Source organism: Puntigrus tetrazona, chromosome 3 (assembly GCF_018831695.1).
Source record: "Puntigrus tetrazona isolate hp1 chromosome 3, ASM1883169v1, whole genome shotgun sequence".
Lineage (NCBI taxonomy): Eukaryota > Metazoa > Chordata > Actinopteri > Cypriniformes > Cyprinidae > Puntigrus > Puntigrus tetrazona.
Window position 1 is genome coordinate 26856931 of NC_056701.1, and position 18707 is coordinate 26875637.

Here is an 18707-nt window from a genome sequence, read left to right on the forward strand (position 1 = left end):
CTTCAGCATTCTACAGCCACATGATCCAGAGGTATCCGTCTCGCATACTTGACTTTAGTGGTTGCACTTCATTTTTTTCCCATGACCGGCACCATCACATACAAAAAAACGACGTAAAACCGATACTGTGTATATTACTTCGGTTAAAAGCATCTAACAAAGAAATAAAAACAAATGATTAAGAATTAATTCAGAATACAGGATTTTAAGTTTCAGTTAAAACTTCATTTCTTGAAGTCAATCAATAGATAAACCAAATAGAGTTTAGGGAGATCATTTATTCGATCAAAAATAGAATAAAAACGGTAATACCGTGGAATGAGAATTCGAAAAGACCTTTATATTTGAATTTTAAAAAGTTATTCATTTGAATTAGAATTTTTAGCATCATTACTCCAGGCTTCAGGGTCATATATTCCTTCAGAAATAATTACAACATGCTGATTCGCTGCTAAAGAAACGTTTATTTTTATTGTCAGTGTTAAAAACCGTTGCTATGCTTAATAGTTTTGTAGAAAGAAAGAAATAATGTGACACTGTAGATTGGAGGAATGATGCAAAAAAAAAAAGGTTTTACAGTTTTGCATCACGGCAAAGATTTATATTTTAAAATACATTCTAATAGACATAAATAATTTTTTAGACTGCGAGAATATTTTTCAAAATTACTGTATTTTTAATTAAATATATGCGGCCTTGGTGAGCGTAAGAGACGTGTTTCAAAGAGGTCAAACATCTTAAATCATTGCAAAGAGACTCGTGGATAGTTTGTTCTAAAAGAAAAAAGAATGGGTTAAAATGAGGGTGAATTGAGGGTTTTGCTTCTAGGTGCTGTTTTCCCTTTAAGTTTTAGCTTGTGATCGCCGTGATGGTGGCATTAACTGCTTCATTCAAACACGCCCCAGGTGTGCAACATCTGTTTGTGGGATATCCGGAAGGCGATAGCGGCCCCCCGATCCTTTGATCGCCGCGTGCCCTTATCTTTGTGGGAGCAGGTGAAGGGATGCAGAACCACAAGCCTTGTTCTCGGGTTTTCACCTGGTTCTCCGCAGCACACAGTCTCATTCAGGCGCTTGTCAGAGCCATATTCACTATCCTGTTCCAGATGACTTCATCTGAGAGGAGACAGGAAGCACTTTGATCTTCGACCGAAGAAAGAGACTTGTAGATCACAGTGTTTGTGTGCACATGCAAGTTTAAGCATATAAATGAGCCCATGGATGGCTGAACGTCTTCGGTTTCGTGTTAGCATATCCTCACTAATAGCGCGCCAAATAAAATCCAAATCTCGTGGTATATATACCCAAAAACGGACTTTGGCGTGTATATGCTACGTATTACCTGTCCTATAGGCGCGCCAAACACGTGTTTATCATATAAGGCCTTTTTTGAGTATTAATACCATGGGTTTTCGTTTTTTATTTGGCGTACTATTTATATGCATTTCCATGAAATAGAGAAATAGAGCCATACACTCAAAGTGAGGACAAATCGCCAATTGGATCAGCTGTTTCTCCTAGACGCCAATGAGAATAGGTGAGGAGCAAGTTGAGACCTTTGCTCGTTTCTTCCGCTTCTCAGATCTTTTCTCCCGAGAAAGCCTCCAGTCTTCTTTACGGTCTCAAGAGGAACCTCAACAATGTCTCAAACCATTCGCGTTCGCCAGGATGCGTGAAAATCAACGCGAAGATTCCTGGATGCGTGAAAATCAACGCACGCAGTAGCAAAAGCTGACAGGTTATTTTACATTCTGGAATACATTTCCGTGAGACAGTTGTGGGAGGTGTTTATACCAAATTACTTTAAGTACCATCTTTAGCTCAGGCGTTTTGAGAATGATTAAAATAACATGACTGGCGCACTGGTTAGTTCACTCGTTCAATCACTTGAGACAAGGTGACTTTTTGGAATTAATTTGGTAAACGTGCTTCCGTTGTAGTTTATGGGCAAGTTTTCTTAACAAATAGCAATGATCAGATTCAGTGTTGGTTTCATATTTGAATATACTTTAAAATATAATTTATTTTCATCAGTCCAGTCACACGATCCTTCAGAAATCAATCTAATGTGCTGCTTTTTTTGTAACCTGTTATACTAATTAATGCATTTAAAAAAAAAAAAAAAAAAAAAAAGAACAACATTTATTCAACATATAACTCTTTTCTTACTATGTATTTACCACTAACAATGTCTTTAGACTTTACTATCGCCTTTTTGAATAGGAAAGTAAAAGTAAAATCTGAGTGATGAATGAGTATGAATTTATCAATAAAAGAAGGAAATAAATATCCACAAGCATTTCAGTACTGTTCATTGTAACACAAAATATGTTGAATAAAGGCTCTTGCTTTAAAATGTTTTATTTAGCAAAATTCACATGCCCCCCAGAAATGTTAAGTTTCCAGCAGTGAATATAAATCAGCACATTAGAAAGATTTCTAAACGATCATGTGACACTGAGACTAATGATGCTGAAAATTCAGTCTTTCTTTACAGAAATACATTATAAGTTACTCTGGAGTACAAAATAGGTATATTTGTAGCAATAGCCGAAAATATACTACATGGGTCAAAATGATCTATGTTTTTCTTTTATGCCATCATTAGGATATCAAGTAAAGCTAATTTTCCCTATTTATTTTTTTTTACTACCATAAATATATAACAACTTTTTTGTTTATGAACATGCACTGAACCATAATTTGGACGACTTTTACATTTGATTATGTTATATTTAGGTTTTTGGCACCCTCAGGTTGCAGATCCTTAAATAGTTGTCTCTTAACCAAATATTGTACTGTCCTAACAAACCAAAAAAAAAAAAAAAAAAAAAAAACTGGCTGATTTTGTGGTCAAGGCTCATATATTATTATATTAAAATAAAAAAAGTGTTAATTTAAATTGCAGTAATATTTTTGACGAGCATAAACATAAGAAGCATACAGCACTGTACGACTAGGCTGTATGTATTTTGTGGATTAACGTGTTATTAATTGTCGTACTGTACTAATAAAGCCTCTAAGAGAGATGAGACGAGGCTCCGGTGAGCGTCGCGTGGCGGCAGAGCGGCGGAGAGGTCCCAGAGGGCGGCAGAGCTGCGGCGGGGCAGCGGCGGAGCAGCCCCCTCCCACTGGGAGGATCGCGCCGCTCCGGAGCCGCTCTCCGCTCTCCGCTCGACTCCAGACTCCACTCACCGCCGGAGCCCGAAACACGCGCGCGCGCGGATCGCAGCCGACGCTCGGGCTGGAAGTTTATCGACACCGACGGCCGGGAAAACAGCTCGCGAAAGCCGCGGCGGCGCTCGCACTCACGGCGAGGCGCGTTTATCGCCAAGGAGTCGACTAAAGGTGACTTTGAGCTCGTTGTTGTTGTTGTTGCTGAAGTGTCTGGACGGGAGAGAGTGAACCAGCGACCGATCCCGGGCTCGCTCGTGTGGCAGCAGCCTACGGCGAAAATGAGTACTTTACGCTAAATTAACGGTAAGTGTTAATAAAGGAGTTTTGCCGACGATAAATAATATTAAGATACTGTGAAAAGTCGCATTGTGTGGTACTCTGCGTTTGAATCGCTAGTTATCGCGCTAATGTTTGATAGATACTTCACCGAATTATGGTTTCATTTTGTAGATTGCTCAAACAAAAATACTAACTTTTATTGGAGTTTCTGCGATGGTTTAGTTGGTAAAGTTGTAATAGAGTGCAGTAAGCTCTCTGTTTGTTTATGTATTTGTTATTTTCGGCGTCTGATACCTACTTACCTCTCAGTTAAGCTGTAGTAACTAAAACTGATATTTTGGCGGACTCCGTGGTTACCATGGTGATTTATTTTCTCTGCAGATCTGCCAAATTTCTATCAACTGTACAAACTGAATTTAAAGTGTTCTGTTAGATGCGTTTAACTTCAAATACAGAAGCTATTGTTTGGTTCATGGTTGTATGGTGTAATAAAGAAATGGGATATATTATTGTTTGTTTATTTTGGCAGGCATGTGCTTAGACACCTACTGTATGGACCGAATGGGGTTGTGCAGTAAACCTCGCTTAATGAAGTAAAACTTTACTTTGATAGTCCAGTGTAGACGTTATACCAACAGTAAGCAACTAGCAGTCATAGACTGTCTGCTTAATATCTTTATTTTGATGAGTCCACAACATACTGTGAGAAACTATTTATTCTGCTAACCTTGAACCTACCCTAACAGTCTACTCTGAGAGTTAGTAGACATGCAGTTGTAAATGAATGATAATTAGTTGACATATAGTTCACATGTAGTTACAAAGTTACTTAATGTTAGTAGAATGTGTAAAGTGGACCATCAAAATAAAGTGTTGACCCAACCAGATATAGCTTTAAACCCTAGAAGAGTTGATCCATCACCACGGTATCCTTGCTCAACCTCAGGTTACTCCAGGACTGAACCTGTAGGTGTTCAGAAACTTCTGTTTAGCTCAAGGAGGTTTGTAATACTTGCAGAAAGCCATCTATTAGCATCCCCATTCATCTCAATAGGGGTTACTCGCTGTCAACCCTAACCCGTCATCTTCACTCAGTTCCTGATTTTGCTTTTTGTCACACGCTCTTAAAAATAAAGATGCTAAATTGGAGTTTTTTTTGTGCCACAGTCAGAAGAACATATTTGAAGAACATTTTTCCACTGTGAAGAACATTTTGCGCATTTGAAAAGTTCAGTGGATGTTAAATGTTCTTTATAGAGGGGGTATAGAACCTTTATTTGTCGCCTGAGCCGTAAACGCCATTCATTCTGAAGCTGCAAGAAAACAGCATCATGTCAGCTCTAACTGTCAATCAGTCAGGACATTTCTAGTAGAAGAATGAAATATTTGCCAAACCAGCCAAACCTTGAACCCTTAGTATTATGAAGAGTCGTGATGGTTGATTAGTCGAAGAGACGAGAGAAGTTGCATCTTTGCAAATTGATCCATTTCAAAGCAGTACAAGTACAGCCATACATTTTTGGCGCCTGCATTTTTCCCGCCAGTTTTTAAGAATGTGTCAAGTTAAACATTGTCCGACTATGAAAAACGTTAATTTATTGCTCCGGGTAGAGGTGTTTTTATTGAACATGGAATAGTCCTCTGGGAAGCTCATCTTCTTAGGGGATTTGGTTAATCATAAACCTGCCTAATTATGACAGTTTCATAAAGACCGATGTGTTCAGGTCATCTCGAAAAAGATCATATATATCAGTTAAATGCGCACAAATGTAATTATGATGGAAAAGTTGGGTTTTCTTTGATCCTGACAAATATGGATGAATGCAGCTTCACATTAAGTAATGGTTCCGATTAGAAAATCTTTAGAAACTGAGACAAAATGCACATAATGTTCAATAATTTATTTTTTGTAGAGTAGCTGCATTGACACAATGTGATTTGAACACACCTGACGCCGTAATTACCACTTCCAAACCCCCAGATACAAACTTCCCAGAAGCAGGCCATGATTAACGACTAACCCATTGCTTTTTTTTTTTGCATCCCTGGAATTAAATCGATGGTTTGTAAACATGAGGGCCAGTCACTGGGCTTGTCCAACCGTTATTCCTGTTTGTGAGTTATTTTCATCAGTCAAAGCGGTTCGATCCACCCTCGCATTCACCTGTCCCGTTCCTCCTCTTTTCTCGCGCTGCGGATTTCCTCACGATAAAGAGCATCTGTAAGCAAGCTCATAAAGTTCAATCAAAACGCCATAAAGCCATCACAACAGCGCTCCACCTCAAAAGCTTGCACGTTGGTTTGGCACGTAAAGACTATTGGCCCTGAGGGAAACGAAAGAGGACGTGATTACAGCTATTGAGAGCGACAGCTTTGCAGTCTTTTGGGTGTGTAGAGAAGGCAAGACCGTGCAGCGTTACATAATGGAGGAGTGATTATGCGACGGTTGTGTGGTGCTCATTTAATGCTCACGCTGCGACCGAGACACCGGGCAGCCTGACCGCCGAATGCGGAGTTGCCATGCGCTGCGCGGCACATGGTTATTGTTGTTTTTTTCTTTTCTTTGCCCTTGCTGACCACACTTACTGTTAAGCCTATGATTTATTTTTTATTTTTTTGCTTGTGTGTTTGAGATGGTATGCCGTCAAGACTTTTTTAGTTTGCATGTTTCTTTTGGCTTGTTTAAATGTTATTTGAGACTTGGAATACCACCGTCAGCAGTTTTTTAAAATAGTCAAGGCAATTACTACTATTACTACTACAGCTGCTCATATTCAGGATTAGGCATGTAAATGCAGACACCAATGCTTGGCCGACATATTTTAAATTTGCAGTTGCATAGTTGCCTACTCAATGTTGTCCTGCTTTTTGAGGAAATCGTGCCTTGTTATGCAAACTAACATTGCTTTGTGGCTAAAAAAGATCAAAATAACTTCTATTTTAAGAGACCTTATGTAATATGTGCTTAATTTGCACTAATAAATGGCTAATATTTTAGTAATATGCATGCATGTAACTGTAAAATAAAGTGTTACCAGAGTAATAAATACTGTAATAAATGTATTGTTCATTGTTCATGTCACATGGATGGCTAAATGACAACAAAATTTACAGTTTTTATCTCTTTAAGCACAAATAATCTACCTGTAACCTTTCCTTGAGAGGGGTGAAACGAGTCTTTATTTGATCACAATAGACTTGCTGTCAGAGCTTTATAGTGGGCTTCTGTTCTCGGCTTCTTTGCTCGTGCACTGTACTTGGCTGATGTATTAACAGTACTATTTTTCTTGCCCACTTCTTTTCCAGGTTTTGGTCTGCTTGTGCCACTCCGGTCTTCTCAACTTTCTAAACCACAGCATCAGCAGGGCCTCTGCTTTCCCAGAAACTGAGCTCCACGCGACCAAAACCAACTTCGTAGCCCTGAAAAGGCTCTGGAAACTTAAGAACGAAAAACCGGAAGGCAATTTATAAAGGCAAAATAGATTTTCCATTTCTCCGGCCTTCCCTTGTCCATAACCGAACGGAGAGCTGAAGTCTGTTGACTTTGATGACGTGATTGTTGGAGAAGCACGGATATCTGGTTGCTTGTGGTTCCCTCAGACGTCTGGCTGTCACCTACCTCAACTGTAGCACTGCCGAAAAAGAGGATTCTGGGATAGGTTCATGCCGCGGTTGCGCCGCTGTATGGAGGTGTAAGGGAGGAGCAGGACTCTTGTGGGACGCTCGTGGAGTTCTAGCTGGTGGAGATCATGGGAAAAGAGCAGGATCTTCTGCAAGCGGTCAAGAATGGAGATCTTACTACTACGCAGAAACTGCTGGCCAAGGTCAAAGCCAGCAAAAATAGTGAGTACCAGTACATTATCTTCTGTTCATATTATCACAATTGACATCATGTGTATTCGTGACGATCTTTGCTTTTGCAGACCATCATTGGCCATTGTCCTACCACCATTATGCTAAAAGGTATACTGTGAGAACAAGTTCTTCTGATGATCCTGTTATTTATATACCCATGACAAGAGCTGGGTGATATACTTAAAATTCTGCTTTTAAAAATGCTTTTCCTGAAATTATTTCAATTGGTGCTCGCGTCTTTACTGATTCTGCCCATTTTCCACATTATCTCCATGAATCGTGAGGGACATTCTGCAAGCTGGATTTTAAGGAACAGTTCACACATAAATCTGAAATTTGTCATGATTTATCCACCTTCAAGTCATTCTAAACCTGTATGACACAAACAAAGATATTTAGTAGAATGTTCATGCTGCTCTTTTTCGCACTGTGAAAGTAAACTGCGACCAGGAGCATTTATTAAAGATCCACAAATGTATAAATCAATAAATAAAAGTAGTCCATAATGCTTGTACACTATGTTCCTCACTATAGTGAGTTACAGACTTGAATATTTAGTCTACAGTGTGCTAACATTCTACTGTCTTGTTCCACTGAACAAAAAAGGTCATGCAGATTTGGAATAATGGTGAGTCAGTGAGGCCAATTGTGGTTAACTAACCATTTGGATATGGGAAAGCATGGTTGAAAGCGTGATGAAATTAGCCACAATATTTAATGAACAAACATGCAGTGGGTGGCGATATGAAGAGTTCATATCTTTCTGCAGAATTGTTGCAGAGTTCTTGCAGACATATTCTTGACAAATGAAGTCAACAGAGATTAACCACATTTGCCCTTATTTACTAACACAGAGACATTTTCTTTTCGTTTCATTGGTTGATGATAAGAGCTTATTTTCATAGGGTCAAAGTTCAGGACTGCTTGTCTGCTCAACAGTGATCAATGGTGTCCGTTGTTTTGGTTAAGCGTATCTCTGTGCACTTTAGCTTTCTAATGGCCTAACATGAATGAACTGCTCGGAGAACCCCACCGATGCCTGTTTACCCAGGCCCACCAGTTAGTCTTTGCTGGAAGTGTATTGTTTCTCCAGGATTGTGGTTTCTTTAAGAGCAGTTTGCTCGGCCTTTGGAACACCTTGCCAACTGGGTCCTGATAACATCAACAGACTCTGTGTTTGCGTTGTACTTTTATCTCTTTATGACAGTGCATTGAGAGCGAGCTGTAGGCACTCAACTCCAGCATGAAGACCCTAGGTTTTCTGTGATGTGGTGCGATGAGAGTCTGTAAAGGCGAAGAGGTGCTCCACCCCAATAAGACCTCCCAAACTGATTGGCGTCAGAAGAGAAATGGGGTATTTTTCTCTGTCGGAGTCTACTGTGATAACATATGAAGACAGTTATAAGGGCAATATGCCACTAAAAGCTGTATATTACTGTGGTTTTACTATGGTAAAGAAGTGTTGTTACTCTTTTTACTGTGTTTATCATCATATTAACCTTTAGTAAGCATAAAGACCCCAAACTTTTGAATGTAATAATAATATAACATTTAAATTTAATGTGATAAATATCTTCTTCAGATTACTAATAAGTTCTTCAGAACGACGGCAAAGAAGAACCATTTTTGGTTCCACATAGAACCATTCAGTAAAAGCTTAACTTTTTGTAATCTGAAGAAAAGGATCTTTATGGAACCGTTTAGACAAAAGGGTTCTTCGATGCCATCGTGAAGCACCTTTGTTTTTAAGACTTTATACACCACGAGACAGACAAAAAATTCTCAGGCTAAATGCACACCTTCACACCTGGAACAAACGTAGCCCTAAATATACTTTGCACCTTGCAGATGACCTTTTCACATGTTTGTGAAGGCACTTGTAATTATCCATTAGAACACAGGGCACTTTGTCTTTTGAAGTTTGGGTTCTCTTGTTGGGCAGGTGTCTATATATGTCAGGCTGGCTGTATATTTGCCTGTACCTCTTGGGAAAGAGTATTGAAACCAATCTTGCACCTTCTGATTTGCTGATCAAGAATCATTTATTATTGTTATCAGTTTTAAAAACAGTTGAGCTGCTTAATATTTAGTGATTTATTTCCCTACAGGATTGTTTTGATTTATATAAAGTTACACAAAAGGACACACTTTATTTAAAATCTTTTGCAGCATTAGTCTAATGTCTCGATGATTAATAAAACTATACATTTTATTAAAAAAATCTTACTGATCCCTCTCTTGAAGAGCAATATCCACTGTGGCCTAACTGGACGTGGCACAGTTTTCTACACCGACAGAGGAAATTCTGCACGTACAATAGGATTTTAGAGGAAATTTCACTTTGGGTGGAGACGCTCAGTCGAAGCAGCAGAAACAGAAACCAAAAAAAACCAAAACGTGCCTGTCAGTCACAGCAGCCTGCCAAAAAAATAAATAATTTTATTGTTTGCTGTCATGTTGCATGTAGTTCCCTTTGAATAACATTTATGCCAACAAACATCTCAGCACTAAAGACAACAGGACTTAAAGGATCAAATGTCTGGGATAAAATCTGAAATAATAAAGGATTACACCAAGGAGCATTATTAAACGCACAAACAAATTACTGTACAATCCCCTCTAACCTCAAACCTCCATCTGTTATCGGGACGGTGGAAAGAAAAAAGGGAGCAAAAGAAATCCATCCAGAAAGTCAGCGGTAGGCGGTAGTCCGTAGTCAGCATATCGGACGTGCTCCTGACTCACCCTGAGAACTTTCCACAGATATAAACACGGAGATCTAAAATAGGTCATGATAAGAACAGCACATGATAAGAAGCGCCCATGTGCCGGGGTCTCTCTACGCTCAATAATCTGTATGACCACCATCTGGGTCTTCATCGTGATTTATGAGAGGCTGAAGTGGTGTGAAAGCAAACCTGCGCTGGCAGATGTCAAGCAACGGATGCAATAGGGGGTGTTGTTTTTGTTGCTCGGCCTTGATGAGCACGTGTACGAAGCACAAGGTGATGAATTAGTAAAGCTGCGAGCGCGAACAAAGGATGGTGGGTAATCTGACAGGCTACGGCGCGGCCCCTCAGGGACTGAGACAAAGCGACAGGGACGTGGGGCGGAGGCATGCTGGGTAGACTAGTCAGCTGGCCGGGTCTTCTACGGCCCGGAGCGTGAGGGCCACAAAAGCCCCGCCGCGTGTTAATGACTGTATGAGAGCGTTTATGACCCTTAGCGCACTGAAGATGACATTATGGCGCAATTACTCAGCCTGCGTGCCACTCGCACAATGAGCCAGGCGTTGATTCTGGACCGAAAAGACAAAAGAAGAGGTTATAGACGAGATCGGGTCAGACTCTTGAAGTGGCAGCGCTATCGGTGCGTGTTTGCACACACTTGGGTAAAGAATAGCTGAGGTGGTGCTGAGTTATCAAACTGACCTCTCGGCGGCCTTGGAAATCAAACCCTGAAGCTTAAGTCCAAACAAAAGCCCAAGGGAGAAGACTTTGCGACCAGGTGTTCAAACGGCAAGTTCAGGACGTGTATTAGAATGATTTCTGATGGATCATGTAACACTGAAGAACGGAGTGACGATGCTAAAAGTTTGGCTTTGCATCACACGAATGAATTACATTTTACAATAAATTAAGCTATAAAAATATTAGAAAATATGCATGGGTAGTTGACAAATAAAATGTCCTGGTGTGACATAACAAAAATGCTGAAAAAAAAAATGTACGCAAATAACATGAGAAAAAATATCTGTTTTTATTCATATTCTTCATCCTTCCTATTACAATGCATGCAATGGATGCGTAAATTGGAAATTGATCCTGATCCGAATATTTTTATAATAGATGAAAGCTTCGGTGTAAAAGTGATTGACACAACATGAGGTTGTATTTATTTTTTAACACATCAATTAAATGCTTCGGACTTTAGTGTTGCAAATAGCTTGAGAGAGGATTATCTTCAATGTTTTTTTTTTTTTACATTTTTCTGTCATGGCATAGGACACATTGATACATCAGCTACCCATATTTACCGTATTTTAATCAAATAAATACAGCTTTGCTTATCATCCTTGCTGATGATAAGCAAAGGTCCAATTCTTGCTATTAACAAACCATTAAATATGACTTTTGCCTTAAACTCCGCTGCTTATTTCTAGTTAGTAAGGTAGTTGTTAGGTTTAGGTATTGAGTAGGATTAGGGATGTAGAAAATGGTCATGCAGAACATGTACTTTATAACTACTAATAAACGGTCGATACGTTAATGCTAAAAAGCGACTAGTTAACAGTGAGAGTTAGTCCCTATGAATATTATTTCTTACATAAAAATTGGGCATTTGTCAATTTTATATATTTTGCTTCTGGTCTCATTTGCTTCCAGCTATTTTAAAAATGTTTGTTTTGCTGCTTAATATTGCAAATTGGTAAGTCTTGCCACCATTTTATTTTAGTGTATGATCTTAATTATGAAACAGTGGTTTGTAGTGCAAACAGGTTTACTGCACGTTATTGTTCTTCTTGTTATTTCCTTATAGCGGCTGGTGAACCGGAGCAAAATGCGTAACTACAATCAAGAATTATGTAAATAAACAACAGCAGAAGCATTGTTTACAGTCTTTATAGTTTGAGAGTTGGGTTTCCGAATGTTTTTTGAACTTCTTTGGTTTCGTGCTCTTGGCACTCAGTTATTGTCCACACAAAGCACATTGTTGGTCGACACAAAGCGTGTTTATCCTCGTTCCAGAGAATGAACTGAGATATAGTGGCATTGTGATGCATTTAATTGCGTAATCCAAAAATAGCCATTACCTCACGGTTATTTAATATAGAAGCCAATTGTCTTTTTAATTTCCATCATAGTTTTTTATTACAAAATTAGATCTTGGTCATACCACCCACTGCTAACCTCCAGCACCTTGGTGCATCCAAGGTGCAAACAATTCATCAAGCGTTTTCTCTTGTTTAATACTCATTTTAGTCAATGTGGTTTTGATCAGTCCCCACCAGATGGGGCGCACGTTTGAATGGGTCTCAAAGAGCCGGTGGTGGTTTCTCAGTTTGTAATGACGGCGCTCTACATCAGAGTCACAGATGATTTCTTTTGATCCTCTGAAAGAGCCACTGTAGTGGTTTTCATTCATTAGTTGGTGGTTTAACTGCATGTTTATGGGATGCTCCTTAATATCACGCATCCCCCACCACGACTAATGGCAGCAGGGGAAACTAATGAGATTTTCTCATTTTGGTAGGGGGCCACATATTGAAGGGGACTTGTAAAAACCTCTTTTGACAGACTGTGAAATTCTGTCTCTGTACGGCGGTTGTCTGTCGAGTCTGCCACTTGCCTGCTAAATGTTTAATTGGCTCGCTAAAGAGAAACATCTTGAGAGCATGTCAGGTGCTGTCATACAGGATCCCTATATGATGCATCTATTATCACCTGAAATTTCTATCTGTGATCATTTCTTTTTCAAGATATTTGAATATACAGTTCAAAAGAACAATGTTTATTTTAAAAGGAAATCTCTTGTAATAATTAATTATTGTCTTTGCTGTTAATATCACACCCCAAAAACACTTTCAAAAATGGCTGTTTTCTGAGCGACCTCCACATGAAACAGCGTCCTGAAACATTATCACATTGTGAAAATAATAAATCAGCATTCAAGCTGAGCATTTGAATGGCATCCTGTGTGTGTGTTTGACCCGCACACTGTTTATTTTCTGTAGTGTCTTATCTCCTTATCCTGCATTTGTTGTGTCCATCAGACACAGATGCAGTCTTTGGCACGTCACAGATAAGCTTTGAGATTACTGCAATTATTTTCTGCCTCTGAATGAGTATACAAACGTTATCTTCCTGACACAGATGACTTATACTCAGAAGAGTGCTGCAGTCTTGCCTGAGGCCATCATAACGCTGAATAAACCCTTAGAACGGTGTGTCTCAAGCCCTGCTTTGCTGCAGTTTAGCTTACACGCACAAACAGCTTGTCTGTTTTTTTGGCTGCATTTAGGTATGGAAAGTTACCGTAAGTGCGCACAGCTCTTAAGTAAGACCCCAGCAGAGCTCCGTAACGCTGCAGTCAATTAATGCCGGAGCCCTGCCCCATACGAGCATGGCTGTGCGTGACTCCGCCACGTTTCTTTTCCACACAGGAATGCAGGAGCAGGATCTGGTAGTGCATGTGGAAAAAGGGTCAGTGTTACCTCAGAACACTGTACGCAGTGACTTATGAGCCGCAGCTGCCTTGAGCTGGAGCCTAACAGTATTTCACAGATATTTCTCTGGCATTCCTCATTCTCTGAGCGTGCCAACCATTGTCCAGGCTGCGACATAACACTCCAAACTTTGAATGAGAGGGAAAAAAATGCACAAGAATAGGCAAGATGATGTCAGCTAGAGGGAATGTACGCCCCACGGCGCTCTCTGTGTCCTCTAATGGAGTTTGAATGAATGCGTTCAACAGGTACTGCAAGACGTTCTGTGTTGAGACAGCCGTGGAGCTGCAGAGGAAGAGGCTGTGAACTTTGCAACACAATACTGGTGCACTGCACTGTGCAGTATGTTAGAGTAGAGAGCGATATGTTTTATCATTGACAGATGCCGGTACAGTTAACTGTAATATCCGATAATCCGGCAATGTTACGACTGAAGAGTAACAAGAATCAACAAATACTAACCGAGCTATATGTTTTGTTATTCTGAAGTGCGTTCCGGTCCTCAAAATTTGATTGGTTCACCAACACCACATACGCAGTGTGTCCACCAATGTTGTCCATGTTGTCGGCCCTGAGTAGCGGCAAAAGTAGAACCTGGCAGCGTAACATAAATCTATTTGTAAAATTGTATTAATAGCTTTACAGATGAGTGAAATCAAATAATAAACTCAATTAGTAATTAAGTATCAGGAAGCATTGATAAATTAGTCGTCGCATGAAATTTTATATCTATTTCACGTTGTTTTTCTGTAGCTATAAGCAAAAATCAAATATAATAATAATATTTATAATAGTAATATTTATCATAACTTTATAAAATATTGCATTTGGTTAAATGATGCTCACAAGTTATAAATTCAAATGATCTATATGATGCTTGGTATAAAATGATATTTTGAAATGCTATTTAATTCCTTTCCCTAATACATTTTTAACCAGCAAAAATATATATAAACCCCTTCAAACAAGCTCAGTACGTTTGGCCTGATTTCCTGAAAGAGTTATTTGAACTTCAAAAATCCCTCTAACATAGAGCTGACCTCAAAGCTAATAGATGTGGACTCAAAGCCACTAAACACTAATTTTGTTTTTATGGGCTCTTTAAAGTGTCTTAACGGGAGAAATGGAAACGCTCCAGCTCTTTTCAAATGATGATGAACGGGTGCGAGCCAGAGCACAGATGCGGCCGGAGAACGGCTCTAGGCATCGCTGGTGCTGTTAATCTGTCACCTTATCTCCTGCAGCGCCTGCGTATCTCAGACGGATACGGTCAATCACACGCCAGCAGCACGTGATCTCAGTGGAACAGAGTGGGAGTGGATTCTGGGGAAAGCGATGAAAGTTTGGGATAGGAGGAAAAAGGCTTTACTGAACAAAGCATGGGGTGTGAATTTCCTTTTCGTCCTGGGAACAAAAAAGGCAGCATGTTCCTGTGTGTGGGGGGTGTTGGGTAACAGTTTAAGCTGATGTATGCGTCATTTGGCCAAGAAAGTATTGCAAAAGTATTTTAACCTTAACCTCAATCACTAGATTTTTTTTTCTATTCTATCTACTATTCTGTTTCTTCTTTTCTTTTTATTCTGATCACAGGCTTCTCATAGTGATTGCTCTTTTGCTGGTTTTGGCCGCTTCCATTGTCTTCGAGTCGCTAGAATTGTTCTAAAATTAACATTAAACTATAAAATAAAACACAAATTAGGTCTTTGTCAGTCATTATAAACAGCATACAAAAGGTTTGCTTAACAATGTAGTCTACGTAGCCTAAAAAAGGCTATGTTCTAATATTCATGTAAAATCCTAAAAATGTTTTTTGGGGCATTTTATAATGAAGTGGACCTTTTAAAATAAAGGTAATTTTAGATGAATAGCTGAAATGTTAGCACTAAAATGAGATTTGATCGTAGCCACCACTCACATCTATATTGCCCAGTATCTTTATCATTTTAACAGCTTTTTGCGTTGCACTTAATAGAAACAAGGATTTTAACTTATCGTAAAATCATCATTACACCCTTGTTGAAGACACTTAATGACAGGTTACTTTTAGAGGGCTAAAACAGTAATAAGTGTGCTGTTAGTCAAGTTAGATAAAAGTGTTAGCTTAATGACTACTGGCAAAGCATGCTTAGAAAAACATCTCCACATCATTATGTACCACACTGTCAGCAGTTCTCGATCTCTTCCTAAGTCATAACCATCATCAGTGTGGTAACCTGTGCTGAAATGACAAAATGAACGTTCTGCTGAGTCAACTGTTCGTCAATGCTGGATTGAGAGAAGTCACACAGAAACAGGCCTGCTGTAGTTTTTTGCAGTTGACTATTTGCCTTGTCCATGTGCATCACACACCCACAGCCACATTAAGAGCTCGGGGCATTTGCATGTTACATAGCCTCTGATATCATCTTGTTTTGCATTCCACCTTATTAACCCTAAATATGGTTTCAAAACCTAAAGCAGTTTCAAAGCAATTGCTGCGTTACTAACCACTTGCATTGGACATCTCTTTCTGAAACACCACTGTTATTGATATACACTCAGTGAAACTCCAACCAACTGAAGATGAATTATTTCACTTCAACGCTTTATAGTCAGAAACTGATCCTAGATCAGTTGTTTTCTGTATACGAATGCAAAACATGCTGTAGATTCAAAATCAGTTGCCTAATTTGGAGTGCTATTTACGGGTTATTTTCGCATGCCATCAACGTAATATTCCTTATGTGCTGGTTGTAGTGGAAAAACCCATGGCTGAAACAGATGTTTCCCTCTTGTTGAATGATCTTCCCCTCTCCTGTTGTTGTTCTTGAGACATAATAGGAAACGGCAGGAGGAAATTACGGCTTGTTTTAATCCTAGTTGAAATGCATTCCCCTCGTGGGCACTGGCACAACCTTGCACCTGTGATCTGGATGGTGGTTTGTGCCATTGCAAATAATAATGAAAGCCTTCTAAAATTCCGTATTCAACATTCTTATCCAAAGTGTTTGTTCGGAAACGGCTCTGTAACTCTTTCACATAATTTAAAATGACAGCCTCTTATTTTTCTCCGTCTTGACAGGCTGCACTTAAAGCTTTGGTTTGTTTTATTACTAGCTTCATAACCTGTTTGCACTTTACTCATCAAATTGTAGTTTTTGAGCCCTTGCACATATAATTAAAGCGACCTCTTGTCGTTAAGCAGTTGAGAAGTTTTTTTTTCCTCGTTCGGAATGGCAAGAAAATTTCCTTGGTTATTTTTTCATCAAATGCTACGGGCCCGTTCTTCCGAAACGCGCAGAAGCACCTCATCACCATTCCCAGACAAAATCTGTGGACAGTTTTCCACATTTTCCATGCTGATTTTTTTAGGGAAAATCTGCCTAATGGATTTAACAATGGTATGCTGTGTTAAATGAACTGACAGAGGTTTAAGTCATTAAGTCGTTTTTTTTTTTTTTAATGGAATTGGCAATTTTTGGAAGTGATGCACCAATGTAGTATCTGGATTAAAGCGATGAAAATTGTCATTTATTTCTCACTCTCAAAGGATTCATTAAGAAAAGTAATTAAACAACTTAATCCAAGGCTTCTGAAAGGACACAATCAATTCATATACTAGACAAAGAGGAGTTATGTCTTTTATTTACATATAAACATAAGTGTACAGAGAGCACATAAAATATGGTAAATAAAAGCTTTGACATGCCTTTTTGCCGTGCAAGAACCAATATGGATGATTGTCACATGCTATGTGAGTATATTCAAGTTTCCACAAGAGCCAATGAGGGCTTTTTTCGCACGTCAAGCAATTACAGTTAAGCTGCTGTTGACCATATTCAACATAGTTGGGGTTTGTAATGACAGGAGAGTAACTGATGACAGATATTTCATTCATGGTTGAATTATCCCTTTAATTGATTAAATATATATTGTAGTCTGCATGTGCTCCATGCTGTTCTGTTCTCAACTACGTATACTCAAGAATATTGTGAAAACTCAATATAAAATATGTGCCTGAAGTGCACTGAGTCAGAACAGGTAGGTGAACAATGAAATTAGAAAACACATTTTTATACAAAACACATTTAACGCGAACTCAAGGGGCAGGGAATGTGTAGAACTTTTGCGAATGACAGCCATTCTAGTTCTTTAAAAATAAAAGCATTCAGCATGGACATATTCTCAGAGGACCTGCCCATCAGTGAATTATGGCTGTTTTACCAGAAAAAAAAAGTGTTTTGCTCTCTTGAGAGTCTCGGGGCCTCCTCTCTGCTCTCCAGGGCGGCTGGCCCCGCAGCTGCCGGACCCCGTCATTTGGCACGGAGATGAAAGCATGTCTCGCGCTCTCCGCTCTGTCCTCTGTGACACAGCCTGACCGCAGCACAGTCACAGACGTGTCCATTAACTGCACCGCTGGCCCTGTGACGGCACGGCTCCGCTGACACTGCAGACACCCGGAGCTGGGAAATTCGGACAGTTCGCACACCAGCGGACTTCCATTACTGATTTATTAGCACGGGATTGGCCTCCTCCGTCTCCAGAGATCTTTTTTTTAAAATCTGACTTTAAAGGGAAAACAGGATTGGTTTCTTCAGGACATAAAAACATGGAATGTGTTTGGTTTGGATATGCATAGCCTTCAAGAGGCCTCAGATCCAGGCCTTGGCAGCGACAGCCAGCCACAATCTCTCTATAGAATGGCAGCGCTCTTTGAAACGTTTTGTGACTTGCTGCCATTTCAAAAATGCAGCCTTGTGTTTAAAGTTAAAAGCGTGGACCGATGTGAATTCTGCATTGAGCTTTTGGTGAAATTGAATGCTGCAGCTCTGCATTTTTATCTAACACAGAACGGCCTGAGCTTGAAAACAAATTGAATCATCGTAAATTACTTTGGCATTTGCACTAAAGAAGTTTGAAATAACGCTTCACTAAGAAGTCAGCGATGCAGCTGACTTTGAGAACGCTGCAGGAACACGGTGCTTTTTCAGTTTTTCAGTTTCAGTGGATGATCAGGTGAACTTTTACGTTGTGTTGAAAAAGATCAACGGTCATTTGATTTGTTTGTCTTAGCATTGGCTTGCCAGCACGGAATGAGTCTGAACGTTCTCCCACAAAAGCCATTGGAAGTTGTTGTTTCCTGAGCTTAGGCTTTGGTGTAAAATCTAATCTTGTGCTCAACCTTTGCCCTC

At 39.5% G+C, this 18707-nt stretch overlaps 1 protein-coding gene across 7 annotated transcripts in view; it reads left to right on the forward strand.

Moving 5' to 3' along the window:
* Window positions 1-3117: 3117 nt before the first annotated feature.
* LOC122339380 (caskin-2) overlaps window positions 3118-18707 on the forward strand; it is a 45990-nt gene continuing 30400 nt past the window's right edge. For 3 of the 7 annotated variants that reach the window (XM_043233937.1, XM_043233939.1, XM_043233941.1), the window contains exons 1-2: window positions 3118-3479; window positions 6762-7298. In XM_043233937.1, the coding sequence (XP_043089872.1) occupies window positions 7205-7298 (94 nt within the window). In that variant the 5' untranslated portion in view covers window positions 3118-3479; window positions 6762-7204. Of the gene's footprint in view, window positions 3480-6761; window positions 7299-18707 lie in introns of those variants that run through there. The other 4 variants (XM_043233940.1, XM_043233943.1, XM_043233938.1 and 1 more) reach the window with 3 other exon arrangements.